Raw genomic sequence first — 16054 nt, forward strand, 5'->3', positions numbered from 1 at the left:
AGAGCCTGATTGCCCTAATCAAGAACCCATAGTTAAATTACATTCTGTACAAAAATTACATACAGTACTCCTGTTCTGCCCAGCACTCTCATTAGGTGGTGGTGGAAACAAAGAAAACTAAGGCAGCGCTGAGAAGGATGGGTAAGATGGGGGAAAGAATGCCATGATGGTTTGGGTGATTTAACAGGAGATGTGCACAACTATGAGTAAATATAATGAAAAATGAGTAAAGCTATCCATCAGTGATATCCATTAATGCTCTTTTCATATGATTTTTGCATTGAGGTTGGGAAACTCTTGAAGAGTTTTTTTTTTTTGTTTTGTAGACTATAGCATCTCATTCAATTCTGTAAACAACCTGTGATAGTTTAAAAATTAAATTCCTTCAGTCTATTGTAGGAGAGGATCTTTTGGTGGATTCTGAGAAGAAAAAGTTTGGAGAGTGTTAAAAGTAGTTGATTTATACATAGGTGTCTACTACTCTCTACAACTGGCCTCTCTTCCTCCACCAACCTCCAGCAAGCAGGGACAATGGAGTAGTACATAATTACTTAGTAAACTCTCACTTAACCTCCTGAAAAAATGCAATGTATAGTTTTTTAATATAAAAAAGTACTTAGGTGTGTATATTTATGTATTCCTTTCTGCTGATGGCTTAGTGACCTTGCACCATGGCAAGGCCCCCCAGGAGGGCTACATGTCACAGAAACTGGAACTGAAACACCCTGCTCACTGGGCAGAGAGACAAAATCAGAAAAGTTGCAAAATAGTTGGCAGTGACTCCACTGGGGAAGGGTGGGGACAAAATAGCACAAGAGTATTTTCCAATTAAAACTGAGGTTTTTTTAATTACTATTTTTTAAGCTGTACTTCTTGTTGTAAAAAATAGAATGAACTTACTTCCTCCACAGCAACAGGTCTAAGTAAAGCACAGAGTATTTTTGAAGGTGGACATATAGAAAGCTTCTTAAAAAAACAATAATATTCTAGGAATCAGCTTTTGACAATTCAGCAAAATTTTATGTTTATTGACATTTAAGGTATGTTTTACATAGCCAAATTATTCATAGGTGAATTAGTGTATCAAGAATAAAATGATCATATGAAAGACAGACACGTAAACAGGCAGAAGGGTGGGAAGATGTTTGATTCTTCAAAGGACTTTGTATGATCTCCTTTCCTGCACAATATCAGTGCCTGGACTGGAGATCAGTGCCAGTCCCCTCTCCAGTTCAGTTTCTGACAGGGCTGTGTCATTTTGTCATCTCCAAGTGGCAGCTTGTGGTGAGCAGCTTTGCCATCAAACTCTCTCACCAGACTTCAGACATGTAGGATTTCTCAGGAAAACATGGTTAGATTTCTCACTGCTTGCTTGTACAGCTTCTGTTCCAGCACCAAAGCTTCTCTTCCAGGCCGGAGGGAAATTGAGCTCTCAGTTATCAGAGGGATTAGAAAGAGTACTGAAAGAATACTGTACCCATCTCATCTACCTCATATGCTTTGCAGCTGATGGCAACCATCCAGCACATCAAAAGTTGGCTCTTAAAAAAAAAAACACCACATTCTGATACCTCTTAAATCTTCCCTTTATGTGATGAGCATTAAAAAAGTGCAATTTTTGCACCATTAATGCATTTATTCTTTTTTGTTAATGATGTCTGAAGAAGATCCCTTTTTTCTATTAACTTTACAATAAATGTATGCCAGAAGCAGAAATACCTGATAGCACTCTTTTTAAAATCCATCCTCTCAAGCACATGTTGCCCAGAATAAGATATGGCTGTAGCATCTATCAGACCCCTGGCAACAAACTGTCTTTGGGAAAACATCACCATGTATCCAGCTGAGCCTAGCAGGATGCAGAGACTCGTGCAGTTTGTGACATTGCTGTAAGATCCACCAGCTGTGGATGGACCAAGTTTCTTAACTCATTCCCTTCATAGACATTTTGAATGGTTTATTAGACAAAGCTTCCCTTGTTATGACAGTGCTGATTTCCTAGACTTTTCCGTAAGTTTGCCAGCTCATCTCCTGCATGTGTGACCTGGTGGGGAAAGCTGATCTTATATTTGACTACACAGCTACTTCATCCATCTATAGCAAAGTATGCCTAAATACTTACTGAAGGAAAAACATGGGAAAACCAGCAGTGGATAACTTTGTCAATTTAAAATGTTTTTTAAACGTTGCTCTGTAATATTCTCAGCTTCTGCACAAGAGTGAACTTCTCTTGATGCCTAATTAGTACTTTTACATACTATATCAAAATAATTAATTTCTGCCTTGATAAAAAGCAAGCAGTAAAAAAGTATCACTTTGTCACAACTGAATAAAGGAAAAGTAAGTGAGGGATAATAAGCAGAACTTATCCTCTCTATACTAGAAACATATATAATGGTAATTAAAAGTAATTTAACTAATGGATTAGTTCAAAATGAGAGAAAGCTGCTGTATCCTTCACCTTACCTGTACCACGTATCACACCACCAACATCTGAATGGCAGACATAGAAGGGATGTCAGAAATTAAAAAATAATCTCCTGGGGCAGTGGATTCTTAAAAGTAAACATCTGCTATTAATGTGACACTTCTCACAAGCCTCATGTTAACTGCTAAATGCCAGAAGGTTGCTCTCCATTCTCACTAAAGCAGAGATCAGAACAGGTCAGAACAGTGGAGAGATCAGAGATCAGAACAGATCTCAGAGATCAGAGATCAGAACAGTGGAGAGCAGCACTGAACACGGGGCTGGCAGCTGGAAGGCTGTGCTGTCCTGTGCCCCAAGAGGAGCAAGGGCAGGGCGGCGCATCCACATTTGGCAGTCAGGCACCAAAAGGGCTGGGCCCATGGCAACTACCAAAATGGCATTGGGAGCCATGAAACTTATCCAGATTGCTCCTTTAGAGCTGAACCACAAACTGAACTCTAGTGACAGCAAATCTGAATTATCTAACCACAGCAACATTGCTTGGGGGTGAAATCAAACAAAGGCTATGCCAGACCCTGAAGGACAAGAACTTTAATTATATTCATACATAGAATGCATAATACATATTTTAAACCAGGTCTTCGCCTTACACGTGTTGCTGGCTCAGGCCTATTTACTACACAGCTACTGAGAAGGTTGCTCTTGTCCGTACTCCAGCACTGCAGTAATTTCAAGCCGCTGCTGCAACAGTTCCATTCCACTTCACTTCAGCCATGCACAAGATCACTTGCTCTGAAGCAAGTGTGGGCTGGTTTTTATTTAACTCAATGAAATATTGTTGTAACTTGTGGTCTGACCCTGGAACGATCTGGGGACCCTAGCTGTTCATCACAGGGCAGAGGCCATACAAAAGCTCGCGTCTGGACTCCCAGCTCTGCCAGCTGCAGCCTCTCGTACTTTTTAACACGTCGATGCAGCAGCCGATGGCACCTCACCGAGCCTGAGCACAAACGCCAAACGGGCCTCGCGTGAGGGGGGGCCATGGCGGGGAAGAGCCGGCCGGAGGGGTTTGGTCCGCACGGCCAGGACTCGCTCGGACAGCGAGAGCCTCGGCACCTGCCTCCCTGGCCGGGCGCGCTCCGCTGCCGCCGGGACACCGCGCCCTTCGCGCCCAGACTCGGCGGAGCGCAGTCCCAGGCTCCCGGGCTGGGGGGCAGGCAGGGCGCTGCCGGGCCGGTGCGGGTGCTGGTGCCGGTCCCCGGGGTGAGCGCTGCCGACGGGCGGTGCTGCCGGCGGGGCTGCGCGGGGCGGGCGCGGGCGGCGCCGCTCGCTGAGGCCCGGCCCCTCAGCGCAGCCCGGCTCGGCGGCGCCGGCCGCTCCCGCTCCCCCGGCCCGGGCTCTTTGTCGGCGCGAGCCGGCGGGGGTCGGCAGCGCCATGTCCTCCCCCAAGAATGGCTTCTACCGGCAGGAGATCACCAAGACCCTCTGGGAAGTGCGGGACCGCTACCGGGACCTGCAGCCGGTGGGGTCTGGCGCCTACGGAGCCGTGTGGTGAGCGGGGAGGCGGGGGCGAGGGGGGCGGCGGCCTCTGTCCCGGCCCGGGGGATGCTGCCGGGGCCGGCCCTCTGGCGCATTGCTCCCTGCCAACTTTTCCCGGTTGTTGTCCGGACCCGGGCTGGCCCCGCCCGGTGCCGCCTGCCCCGCGGGTGCAGAGGGGCGGCCCCGCTGTTCACCTGGCCGCCCCGGGCCGGGTTGCTCCGCCGGGGGAATCCGACCCGGGCGCCTTCCGTGCCTGGAGCGAGCAGAGCCCGCAGCGCTGCCCCAGCCCTGCCCGGGGGCGCTGCCCCAGCCCTGCCCGGGAGCGCTGCCCGCCGCTGCCGAGCCCGTCCCGCGGCACCCCGGAGCGGCGGCGCCCCTGAAGCCCGGGGTGTTTTAGCGCTTAGGGCGGACCCCTCGGTTTGGTTCTGCGTTGGTGGTGGGCTTGGGTGTTTAGTGGGATTTTTTGTCTTATTTTTAGTTTGGGGAATTTTTTTTCCCACTCCGCAGATGTTCCTCTTTAAAGCTTTTGATAACTGTCTACATTTCATTACAGAGCCTGGCAGGCTTTTAAAGGAACGAAGTGAGATGGCTGCTGGCAGAGATGCTCTGGGGCGGTGTCTCCCCCCGAGGGCCCGGCAGCGTGGGGCAGGATGCAGCCCCTGGCCGAGTTTGCTGGGCTTTGCAGACTTGCTTCGGTCCTTGCTCACCAAACTCTTTCTTTTCCCTTAAAGCTCAGCTGTCGATGGAAGAAGTGGTACCAAAGTGGCCATTAAGAAATTGTACCGCCCGTTTCAGTCTGAACTCTTTGCCAAACGAGCTTACCGAGAGCTGCGCCTCTTGAAACACATGAAGCATGAAAACGTGAGTTGAGTCATTATCTCAAAACTACAGCTTAGGGACTCTAAATCAAAGAAAATATATACATTTGGACAAGGCTCGTGTAGCTGAATGGAATTCTGAAATCTTTCAGTCTGTTTTTTTGTCTGCCTGTCCTACAAACATCAGTTCACACAAACTAGAATATCCTGTGGGAAACACCACTTAATTTCCACGTAGGAAAAATTGGGTGGAGAAGGTTAGGACCACAGTGCAATTTGCTCAGTGCTAGTGAGAGGGATTAAAAGCCAGAAATTACAGTCTCCATTACTACCTTCCTGTGAGTTGCAGGAGAATACAGAGTACAGGTCTGTGGGTCTTAAGTGCCAGCATCTTTTTTTTCTTTTTTTCTTTTTTTTTTTTGTTCCCCTGAGCTTGCTTGAAGATGCACGCATGTGTATCTTCAAGGAGAGGTTAGCATTTTTCTCCTTTTTTATTGTTCATGAAGCATTTGAACCTTTCAGGCTGATATAAATGGGAAACAGGAAAAGTCCACCAATGACTAAACAAATTGCTTTACAGTGAAGCAGAGAATAGGTAACAGAACTCTGCACATGATTCCCATATAATGTGAAAGAACAGCTGTGGAAAGAAGTGTTGAAAGTGTGATTGAGAGAAAGATTTGTGGTCCCAGTACTGCTTAGGAGTTTAGGAAAAAAAATAAAGAAGTTTGTGCAAAAACAGTTGTTATGGAGTCTCAAAGCATTTCACTAAAACCTGAGACATCAAAAGCGAGGATGAGAGAAAGTGGTAATAACAATAACTAGTCATTGCCATTTAACATTATAATACTGTTAAATAATAATAATAATAATTTAATATTATAATATAATATTGTGAGTACCAACTAGGTTTGTTTGAAGAATAGTTTGTGGGCTATCCTGACAGTCCAGAAGGAAAAAGAGCTTTTTGTAGACTTAAGAAACTGTCTACTTGTTTTAATCTAAGTCTTTTAGTCTGATTACTTCAAAGTAACTGCCTCATAACCGCTGCTGCATGTTTTAAGAGTTAATGTTTGCAGGAAACTTCTGTGTATGGGCTTTAATACTCTCAGCATTTTCTTTACTGAACATTTGGGAGCAGAGCAGCCTGTGCAGTTGCCAAGCTCCTGTGTCCAGAATTTTGAGATTATTTTTCTTCCATTTCCCAGAATAATCTGTTGGGTAGCATTTTCCTCTCCTAGCAGATTATATGCAGTGTATGCTCTTTGGAATAATACTCTAGAACTCCACTGTGGGCTCAATTGGTAATTAAAGAGTCCAGAAGAAAATGGTCACTGGGGAACCTGAGCACAATCTGTGCAAGTTACAAATCAATATATATGAAGGAAGAGAATGATTTACAATCAGAGGAAACAGTTTGGGCCACAGAAAGAAGTGGTTTATGTACTAGGGAAAAGTTTTAACATGAATTGTTAAAATCATCTATTCATTAGAGAACAAAGACTGAATAAATGATGCTGCAGGGATTGAAAGCAGAAACTGACTGTTCCACCCATCTGTGATGAGACAGACATGGCAGTGCAGCCATCAAGACAATTCCTATCTGCCACCCTGGCCTCACTCCCTTTTGTCAGTCATGTTGGCCCTGGTGAATTAGAAGCAGCAGCAATGCCTCTTAGGATTTTCAGTTCCTCAGCTGATCTCAAGGGTACTCCTTTAGCTGCTTCACCCATCCAAAATTAAACCAGAATGGCAGTGTTACTCCTCATCATGATTTTCAGCCTGACCCCTTGGACCCACAACCATTCTGTCAAAGAGCTTCTTTTTGCATATTTCATAGAAACATAGAACCACGGAATGGAAAGGATATGAAAAGGATATGAACCACACATTGAAAAGGATATGAAAAATCATCTAGTTCCAACCCTTCTGCTGTGGGTAGGGGCACCTTTCACTAAACCAGGTTGCTCAAAACCCCATCCAATCTGACCTTGAACACTTCCAGGGATGGGATGTCCACAACTTCTCTGGGCAACCTGTTCCAGAGTCTCACCACCCTCTCAGGAAATACTTTCTTCTGTTTATTTGATAGTTAAAGTTGTATCCAATTCACTCTTCTTACCTGTTTTTATTTCAAAATTACTTCTGTGACGACAAGGAATTTGATGTTGGCTTTTATGGAAAGTGTGATGTTTTATTTGTTTCACTATAATTATCTCTCAATGGACCATCTCTGCCCCTCGTAGCTTTCAGGGAATTCTTGTGTTAAGCATGCAGCAATACATTATCACAGTTTATTTAACCTTATGCTATATTCAGAATGATGGAAGAAATTGTAATGGTCTGACACATTGTGTTAAAAATAGCAGCCCTGATCTTCCATTAAGATAGCAGAAGATCCCATTAAACCTGTGTTTCATGGATATAATTCATCAGCGTGTCAGTGAAGAAAAATGAAGTAAAACTACTGGTTAGTACCCTAGATGAACTCCATTATATCCTGTTTGAGAAATATGCTCGTATTTTTTATGCAGAATGGTTGTAGGATGACCAGAAGTCTGCAAAAGCAAATGCAGGAGTAATTACACTGAATTTTATTGGATTTGTATTTTACTTTGTAGGGACTCTAAGTCACAGGTCAATTTGCTTGTCTGTTTAGGGATTTTCAGGAGAAGCTGGCTGGTTGCACCATCTTTCATTAGACCTTTGCTCTCCCTAAAGTCTCTCAAGTAAAGCTCAAGTAAATGTAGTGAGGCATATTTCTGTGTAGACCAGGTAGTGAGGAATGTTCCTGTGTAAACCACGCAGACTTGATCACATGGGGCTTCTCATCAGCCCTTTGCAAACAAGTCCAAAGGAGGGTTGGGGGCCAAGGGACAGGTACTCACATGTGTGTGAGAGGTAAATCAGTCTTTAATGATGCTGGTATGCTTTTTTCCTTTTTGTGGGTTTTTTTTTTGGTTTTTTTTTTTTTTTGGGGTAGGCCTTTTAATTTGAGAGAGCACAGGATGTTTCCCAAACTTCATAAGCTGTTTCTGCTACTAAAGAAGCAGTATAAGACAGATCAATTCCTTAGACAATGCCAAAAAGAAAATTTTTATTTCCAGTGGGATAAGCTGCTGGATCACTCTGTAGCTGTATAACTAGCTGGCATGTGGAAGGGCATGGTATGGAAATGAGGAATAACCACAGCTAAGGCAGAATGAAGAAAGCTCTTCTTGGGGCTGTTTTTCTCTTCATTTAATCATGCTGGTTTGTAGTATTGCTCCCCATACAGCCTTACCAGCTCTTGAATATTTCTTCCCATTTGCTGAATCTTGTACAGAGGAATGGTCTTTTTACCTTTAGGAACTATTTTTCAGTAGTGCTGCTTCTGTTCTGTGTTTCTGTCCATTTCGAATTCATTTGAAATGAGGACCTTTAAAATTTGCCTATTGTGGCTCTGGCTTAAAACCAAAAGCAGTGAAAATATGGCTAGTGTGCTAACTTTGATCCTGGCTTTAGCTCTCAAACATTTGCATAGCTCTGTATTTGTGTATTCTTCTGCAGTTAATGGAGATGTCTGTGTATGCAGAGTGAAACCCAGACAAGTAAGTGGAGGTGCAGAACCTTTAGTTTCTTTTGGCAAATAACTTGGTTTTTCTCACATGCTTGGATTGTGATACCTTGATACTGCTTTTGTTGAAACAAGTGCACAGTTTTTTGCAGTGCTCCAGCCCTGGTGCTCTCCTCACCTCCAGGTTAAGAGAAATTTTCAAGCAGGAATATAGAATAGCTGGCAAGGGGAGATGGCACTGCAGAGAGGAAGAGAAGAGCAATGGCTTATGCTGGTGGCTCGTGTCAGAACAGAGTGTGGATTTTATCAAAGTGTGGCATTTGTACCTGTGCATATACCTGTGTGTACATGTATTCACCCACATTGAATTCTGACACAGTTCTACCAGTTAGTCTGAATGTGTTTCTGGAGTAACATTTCTGACAAATGCCCATTAAACATTTCTTGGGTCAGTTAATATTCTACAGTTGTTTTCCCTTCCTGGAAACTCTGTATGTAAGAGACCAGTGCAGTATTTGTTTAAAGGTACTCTATATTATGCTCTCATTCATTGCTCAGGGTGGAAATTATTCTCTAGTGTATTCCTACATCTGAAGACCAGCTTGTGTTTTGCATTATGAGAAGATGTAGCTTTTTTTCCCCTTTGTAAGGAATTGGATATCCAACAGACACCAAATTATCTGTCTCTCTACAATTACATTTCTGAGGATGATCCACTTTTAGGTTGGCTGCTTTTCAATTCTGTTTTCTTTTTTATTTAAAACAAAATGTTGAGCTTTTTATTTTCACCTACAGAGTGTCAACCAGAGAAGGAATTAGTTCCAGAGAAAATAGTTAGTCATGCTGTGTTCTTGCCTAAGAAAAATCTTAAATCTGTCACCTTTTGCAGTTCATCTAGCTTGACATGAGCAGAGGAAAGCAGCAGCATCTGCAGTGTACAAAATCAGACCAACAAGGGAGTTGTAGATGAGTGATGCCTTAATGGATGAGAGTGTGCTCACTCTGTTAGAAGAGGTTTCCTGCAGCAAGTCCTGCAGGACTGCACCAGCTAAAAACTCACATTCTTTGGGGACATATATGCCAGTAAAGTGCATATATTTCCTATCTGGAAATGCCAAATCTCCTTATTGGTCCTTAAGAAAGCAAAAACACAGTTATAACTGGACAGTTCGTTGCTGTCAAAAATTTGTAAGAGAGAAACGCTCCCGTCTGCCTTTTTGCAGACTGAAAGGTTAGCACATCTAGGAGCTAGATGTCGACACTGGCCACTAACAGGACACTGGATTAATTTTATTTTGATACTCCAAAGTCAATAAATCAGCATAGGGATATCTGTTGTCTTTCTTCCTATTTTCCTAACTTGACTAATAGTTGCTTTATGTAGGCTGGGCTTCAGCTGATAGCCATTTATTCACACCCAGCCTTGGGTTCTGGTAGAGCAAGCTGATGAGCTTGTTCCATGAAATTAAAATAAGAAAAGCTGCACTGAAACCCAAACTTTCTCTTTTGATTGCCATCCAGTCTAGAGATGAAGATGAGTCTGTCTGCAGGATTTGAATCTGTCCAGTGTTACATATGAATCCTTTGAAGGAAGAGTGTGGTGATGCTCATGGGTATGGCTTGTGAGTGCCAATGTGCTGGCAGGAGAAAAGAAAAAGAGGTATTCCAGGTGTCCCTCATATCTGTGAGGAAGAAAGGAGACTGTGGTACAAGCCTTGGCATGAATAGTAAAAATTTTAAAAAGACTGGGAGTTTTTAGTGTAGTAAAAGGATGCCCATGATGAGAACAGCGCAGGAACGTGAAGTTAATCCTGCAGAAAATTTAATGGGACATAATATGTAGTTCAGCAAGGCTCTCTCTTAAGAAATGTACTTGCATGTTTAGCCTGAATGCTAAAGCCACTCAGCTTCACTGTGTTTTCATGCATAACATCTACTGGAGAAAGCAGCACTTACTGCATGAGTCACATAACCTACATTATTTATTAATTTATACTAGATTCGGGTCTTTTGATGTACTGCTGCTTACATCAGAAACTGTCTTTTACAGAAATGAAATGGGTCAATCCTTGAATAGAAGTAATTCAATACAAAGTACAGGGGAAGGCAGAGGTAAGGAGCTATTCACCATTGTGCTCTGCTGTTGGAATGGTGTTTGGAAAAGAAGGCAGCTGAGAAGGGAAGGGCAGAAACCACCATACCAATGTGAACCTGCTATTTGTTAACAACAGTAAAGTTGGTGAATGTGGTCAGGGGACACACACAGTAGGGCTAAGAAATGCTAGAGATGCTGCTACCCACTCCCCACTGGCTTCAGAGTAAATATATTGGGGTGAAAGCATATCTTTGGAAAACAAGTTAGACCAGGAGATGGGTAGTTTTGTGGGTTTTTGCTTCAGGAAGATGCAGCATCTCTCTTATGAAGACAGGCTGGGAAGGTTGGAGTTGTTCTGCCTGGAGAAGAGAAGGCTCCGGAGGGACCTTAGAGCAGCCTTCCAGAACACGAGGAGGGCTACAAGAGAGATGGAGAGGAGCTTTTTATAAGACAGGACAAGGAGCAATAGTTTAAACTGAAAGAGGGTAGATTGACATTGGACATAAGGAAGAAATTCTTTACTTTGAGAGTCATGAGGCGCTGGCATAGGGTGTTCAAAGAAGATGTGAATGCTTCGTCCCTGGAAGCGTCCAAGACTGGGTTGAATGGGGCTTTGGGCAGCCTGGTCTGGTGGAAAGGGTCCCTGCCCATAGTAAGGGTTTAGAACTACATGAACTTAAAGGTCCCTTCCAAGCCAAACCAATCTGTAGTTCTATGGAAGTGATGCAATATCTGTCCTTGAGACAAAAGCTATTAAAGTACTTCAGTGCAGGCTGAGGAAATCGAGGTTATTTTTCAGTCAAATGTACAGTAGATGCATTCTTTGTGGGAGAAATTGTCTCTGGGCAAGTTAGTTGGGGTAAAAATAAGACCCTGAAAAGGCAGCACTGCTGCTGATTTCCACAGATCCTTTTCATTGCCATTGCAGAGTGTACTGGGTTCATTCCTCAGCTGAGCTTCCAACTCTGATAGTGTCAGTAATTGTGCTGATTAATGCCAAAAATGCATTTATAGAAGGTTTCACACATATCTCTGGTATGTTTCATATAGTCAACACTATGAAAAAATAAATTATTCTTGTGATTGTTTATGGTGGCTTGCTTTATTGCTGGAACATCATACAGTTCTTTACAAATACTGTCTTTAATTGAGAGATTTCAAACAGAAGGAGGATTATCCATCATATTATAAAGGAGGGAGTTGACTACACTTTGTCCGTTTTTTTCCTTTTCCTGAACAAGTAGCTGGAGTTGTATCTTCCTCAGAGGATTTATTTTATCACATATTTCCTTATGCTTAATATAGCTGCAAAAACCTCTGGCCTAAATGGAAATATGAATGACTCTGCTCCAGTACAGGAAAATAATCCCAAACCACAACTATTAAATAAAAATCACTGAGGAAAAGGAAATGGGTCCTTCAGTATATTTTAAAATTGATTCACTATTAGTATGTCTTACCATTTTGAACACTAACATGGATTTCAGGATTTTTAGAAAACCTGGTTTGTAAAGGAAGAGAAGTATTGTGACATCCTTAGCATATTTAAAGAGTTTTCTGGTTCATTATTAAATTTCCTTCTTTGGGAGCTGAGCATTGTTCTTGGTGGCTTCATTGACTGAGGATTTGCAGCAATGGTAGGTTTGTCTCTGTAAGTTTGCAGCCTTACCTCAGCAGTGATGCACATCTGGCAGCATTGAGTACCAGGAGCTCTGTGTACTTGAATGGATACACATTAGAATGTTAGTCACTTTCCCTAGTGTGTTTTGGGGCTGGTCTGTTCTGCATGGAAATGTATTCTTCATGCCCCTGTATTCCACAGGGGGTGCCTGGTAATGCCTTGGTGCGCAGATGCATGAGATAGAGCAGCCACGTTATTTCACCCTCCTCTGTGTCCTTTCTTCTCATTGTGGTGTCCCAGTGTCTTTCACTGCTACATTCAGATGTGGTGGGATTTATTTTCTTGTGGTTCTTGCTTAGGTGTATGAGGGCATGGAAATACTTGCTAAGGAGAACAAGCAAGACTTTTGAGAAAGTGGAGCTTGGTAAAGGAAGATGCATATTAAATAAGATTACTGCTAAAATGTTAGCTTCCTTCTTCATATATGTACATCTGAAGAGAGCACACAACTTTTCTGGTTGTGTGTTTGCATACACACACTGCCTTAGGAAATGCCTGTAGGGCTGCATTATGCTCCACTGTTGCAAAGTATGTCTTTGTAATCCCATCCTCCTCCTTTCTCTCGCTGCCTACACAGAGAAAAGGAAAACCTTATGTAAAACTGATAAAAAAGAAAATTCTTATTGTAATGTTAGCACTAGTGGTATTACTTCAAATAATAACCACATCCTCTGTGGGTTTAATTATTATTTTATAGTACTTATTCTTCTTTAATTAGTTTCATATAACAGTCCCAAGTAAATATTATTAGTGACTTTTTTTTTCAAAGATATATGTGCAGAGAAAGGGAGTTACAATTTTCTGCCTTCATCTTTATTAGTTTTTCTATCTTCTTCATCATTTTGACAATATCCAGTCTAACTGTAGTAGTCTGCTCTTAATGTGGAAAGAGTAAAAATGTGTGCAATAAGGATTTCATCATGGTTGGGCATTTAAAGCTTTAAATAAAGTAAGGTGTTCTTTTCTTGCATTTCCCCCCTCCATTTCTGCTCATACTTCTCTTTATTTTCACTTATTTAAGAATATGTCTGATTTGGATGACAGTTCTTGATGACTGTATGACCATAATGTCTGTATGGCCACAAAGACAGGGTTGAACAAGGTTATAAAGCTTGTTAGTCTTTTAGCTTGCTTCTGGCAAAGTCCTGCACAACCTCATGTTGCTAAGAGCAGCAAAGTTGTGGGTTCAGTCCCCACACAGGCCGTTCACATAAGAGTTGTACTCAGTGATCTGTGTGGGTCCCTTCCAGCTCAGAATATTTTATGATTCTGTGACATAGCAGCCTGCACCTGGGAAACACCACGAGCACTCTGAGGCTTGGGAGTCTTCCTCTGAACAGACAGAAATGGTCATGAATTAGCAGCAGAGGTAGAAAAGAAGCAGCTCTAAAAGCCTGTGTTATTTAGGCACTGCCTGGATTATGCAGCATCTAAAATCTGGCTTTAGATCACTGCAGCTACTTCTTTTTGAGCACTGAGTTCTGTGTATTTAATTTTCTGGTGTTCAGTGGTCTTGAAAGAAGCATTGGTATTTAGTGTAATGAACCCAGTCGGTTTCTGTAGTTCTCCCAAAACCCATACTAATAGGAAAAGCTGTGGTGGAAAATCCATTTTATTAGATTATTATTTCTCTGTTCCATCATAGGATGCTTTTGTTTGACATAAAAACCTCTGGAGAACTTGAGGTATAAGCCATAGTAAATCATATAGAGTTCTTGCTAATTTTTTCTCAATAAAACCAGCTTCATTCTGGTTTCTTCTTTGTGCTTCCAAGAAGCTAATATAGTCTATATACCTAAATAACCCTTTTCCTGAAATTGGAAGATGTTTAAAGTGCACTTCATTGATAAGCAGCAGGCCCAGCTAGGTGGAGAGCACTTACAAGTGCTTCATATTATAGTCTGATTTTTCTGGTTTATTTTCAGCATGATAGTATTTAAAGTGATAAAGTACTGTCTCCTCTTACATAAAATTGTTAGCCTCTGAACTTTTAGTTCCAGTAGGTACTTCTTATATTTTTTTGTTATAGGGTAAAACTGCCATCTCTGAGTTATAAAATCTAACACATAACAAATCCTGGCACTACTTTAGGTATTCTTTCTGCCATGTTTATGCCTATAGCTAATGTCTCAATGTGTTTTAGATTATATTTTTCCACTTATTAGGTGATTTCGGTTTTATTGTGTCAAATCAGCCATTAATTTTTTTTCTTTTTTTTTTCTTTTTTTTTTAGGTCATTGGAATTTTGGATGTGTTCACACCAGATGTAACACTGGAGAAGTTTAATGACTTGTAAGTTCCAAGTTGTTTTTGGAGCAGAGCATTGTTGCTTGTGTGGGATGAAAGGTTGTTGCTTTTTAAATAGAGAATTTCAAAATTGTTGCTTCTTGGACTTTTCTTTCTGAGTTTCATCTTAATATAACTCTTACATGCAGCTTTGGTGGGCTGGAGTTCTCAGATTGTCATTGGAACCAGTTTCCTGTCTTTCAGCCCTTAATAAATGGCAGTTTAGTGAATTCCCTAATCCACCTTACAAATCCTGATTTCTTACCCTAAGGCCCAGGTTGCTCAAATGGTAGGGCAATTCATAACCCAATCCTGTAGGCTAAAAGTTACTCCCACTATGTGGCATATCTCAGTGGGATCCATCCAAATTCAAGGATCAGTTAAAAGTGCTGCTGCTGCTGAATTTTTTGGTGTTTATCTGCATTGTGGTTTGCTGTGCCCCATGACTGTTTACCCAGTCAGTGGTCCAAACAGCCCCTGCTACAGGTTGTTTCTACCACATCTCCCTGACCTTTTGGTGGCTTCTCAAACACAAGATGTTTAACATGTCTGCTGTTTTACTTGTTTACTGCTACAATTCTGGTGAATTAGAGTTGCTAGAGAAGCAGTGCCCAGAAATCCTTTAGGGTTTAATGCAGGTTTCCTGTGTTAGTAGAACTGTTCTGGATTTCATCTAGTGTATCTATGTTTCCTAAACAACTTTGTGTATTTATATGTTAACAAAGAAAGCTATCTGACAGAAAAATGTAGAAAATGAAGTACAGAAAGCATGGAGCATGTGTTCTTATTGATTGTTGAGCCAAAATGAATGTTGTCCATATTGTCTACTGTGCTGGCATTTTATACAGCATGTATAATAGAGTGCACATGTACATGATGAGCATTGAAGCACTGTGTTTTAAATGAGACCCTAAAATCATCCTCCAGATTTTGTTAGTTCAGTGGCTGTGCTGCCTGGTCATGACTGTGAGGTACACTGCCTTGCATTAATGTCTTAGTTTTTTGTGTAGCTGTCTTTGAAATATCATGAGGCTTTTGGTTAGTTTCTTTCTAAGCTAGTTCTGATAACTAGCAAATTTCCATAATCAGTGACAGAACTGGGCAATACCTCTTTAAGACAATCAGATAAAAACAGATAGGCTTGGAGGGTGGGAGGATGAATTGTTTGGTAAGTGGAATGATCTATAATTTAATATTGTAATTGAACTATAACATACAATAATGCTTTACATAACAAAGTTAATCAAGTTAATCTGTTTGGTTTTCTTTCTATTTTTGTTTTGTTTTAAGCTACCTCGTTATGCCATTTATGGGAACAGACTTGAGTAAGATAATGAAGCATGAGAAATTAACTGAAGATCGAATCCAGTTCCTGGTATATCAGATGTTAAAAGGCTTAAAGGTTTGCCAGTTGTACTACTATTTTGATTTCACAGGTTTTTTTCCTAGTAAACTGTTATGGAGTACTATAAGTACTTATAATTTATTAGCAGGATAAAATTTATCTCAACTAGTATAGTAAAAATTATATACTAAATTAAAATAATTATATTCATTTATTATAGAAAGTATAATTTTACAGCTGAAGAATCCTGTCTCTCTCAGTTTCTTATCTTACATAAGTTGCTCCAGTCCCATAGTCATCTTTATT

General features: G+C 41.6%; 1 protein-coding gene across 2 annotated transcripts in view; it reads left to right on the forward strand.

Annotated features, from left to right (window-relative positions):
* Positions 1 to 3735: 3735 nt before the first annotated feature.
* The window catches only part of MAPK12 (mitogen-activated protein kinase 12), a 32969-nt gene continuing 20650 nt past the window's right edge, over positions 3736 to 16054 (forward strand). Inside the window, exons 1-4 of one of the 2 annotated variants that reach the window (XM_026790353.2) lie at positions 3736 to 3979; positions 4704 to 4828; positions 14351 to 14409; positions 15694 to 15805. In XM_026790353.2, coding sequence (XP_026646154.1) covers positions 3880 to 3979; positions 4704 to 4828; positions 14351 to 14409; positions 15694 to 15805 — 396 coding nt within the window. In that variant the 5' untranslated portion in view covers positions 3736 to 3879. Of the gene's footprint in view, positions 3980 to 4698; positions 4829 to 14350; positions 14410 to 15693; positions 15806 to 16054 lie in introns of both variants that reach the window. The other variant, XM_005481928.4, reaches the window with a different exon arrangement.

This window comes from Zonotrichia albicollis, chromosome 4, assembly GCF_047830755.1.
Source record: "Zonotrichia albicollis isolate bZonAlb1 chromosome 4, bZonAlb1.hap1, whole genome shotgun sequence".
Classification (NCBI taxonomy): Eukaryota; Metazoa; Chordata; class Aves; order Passeriformes; family Passerellidae; genus Zonotrichia; species Zonotrichia albicollis.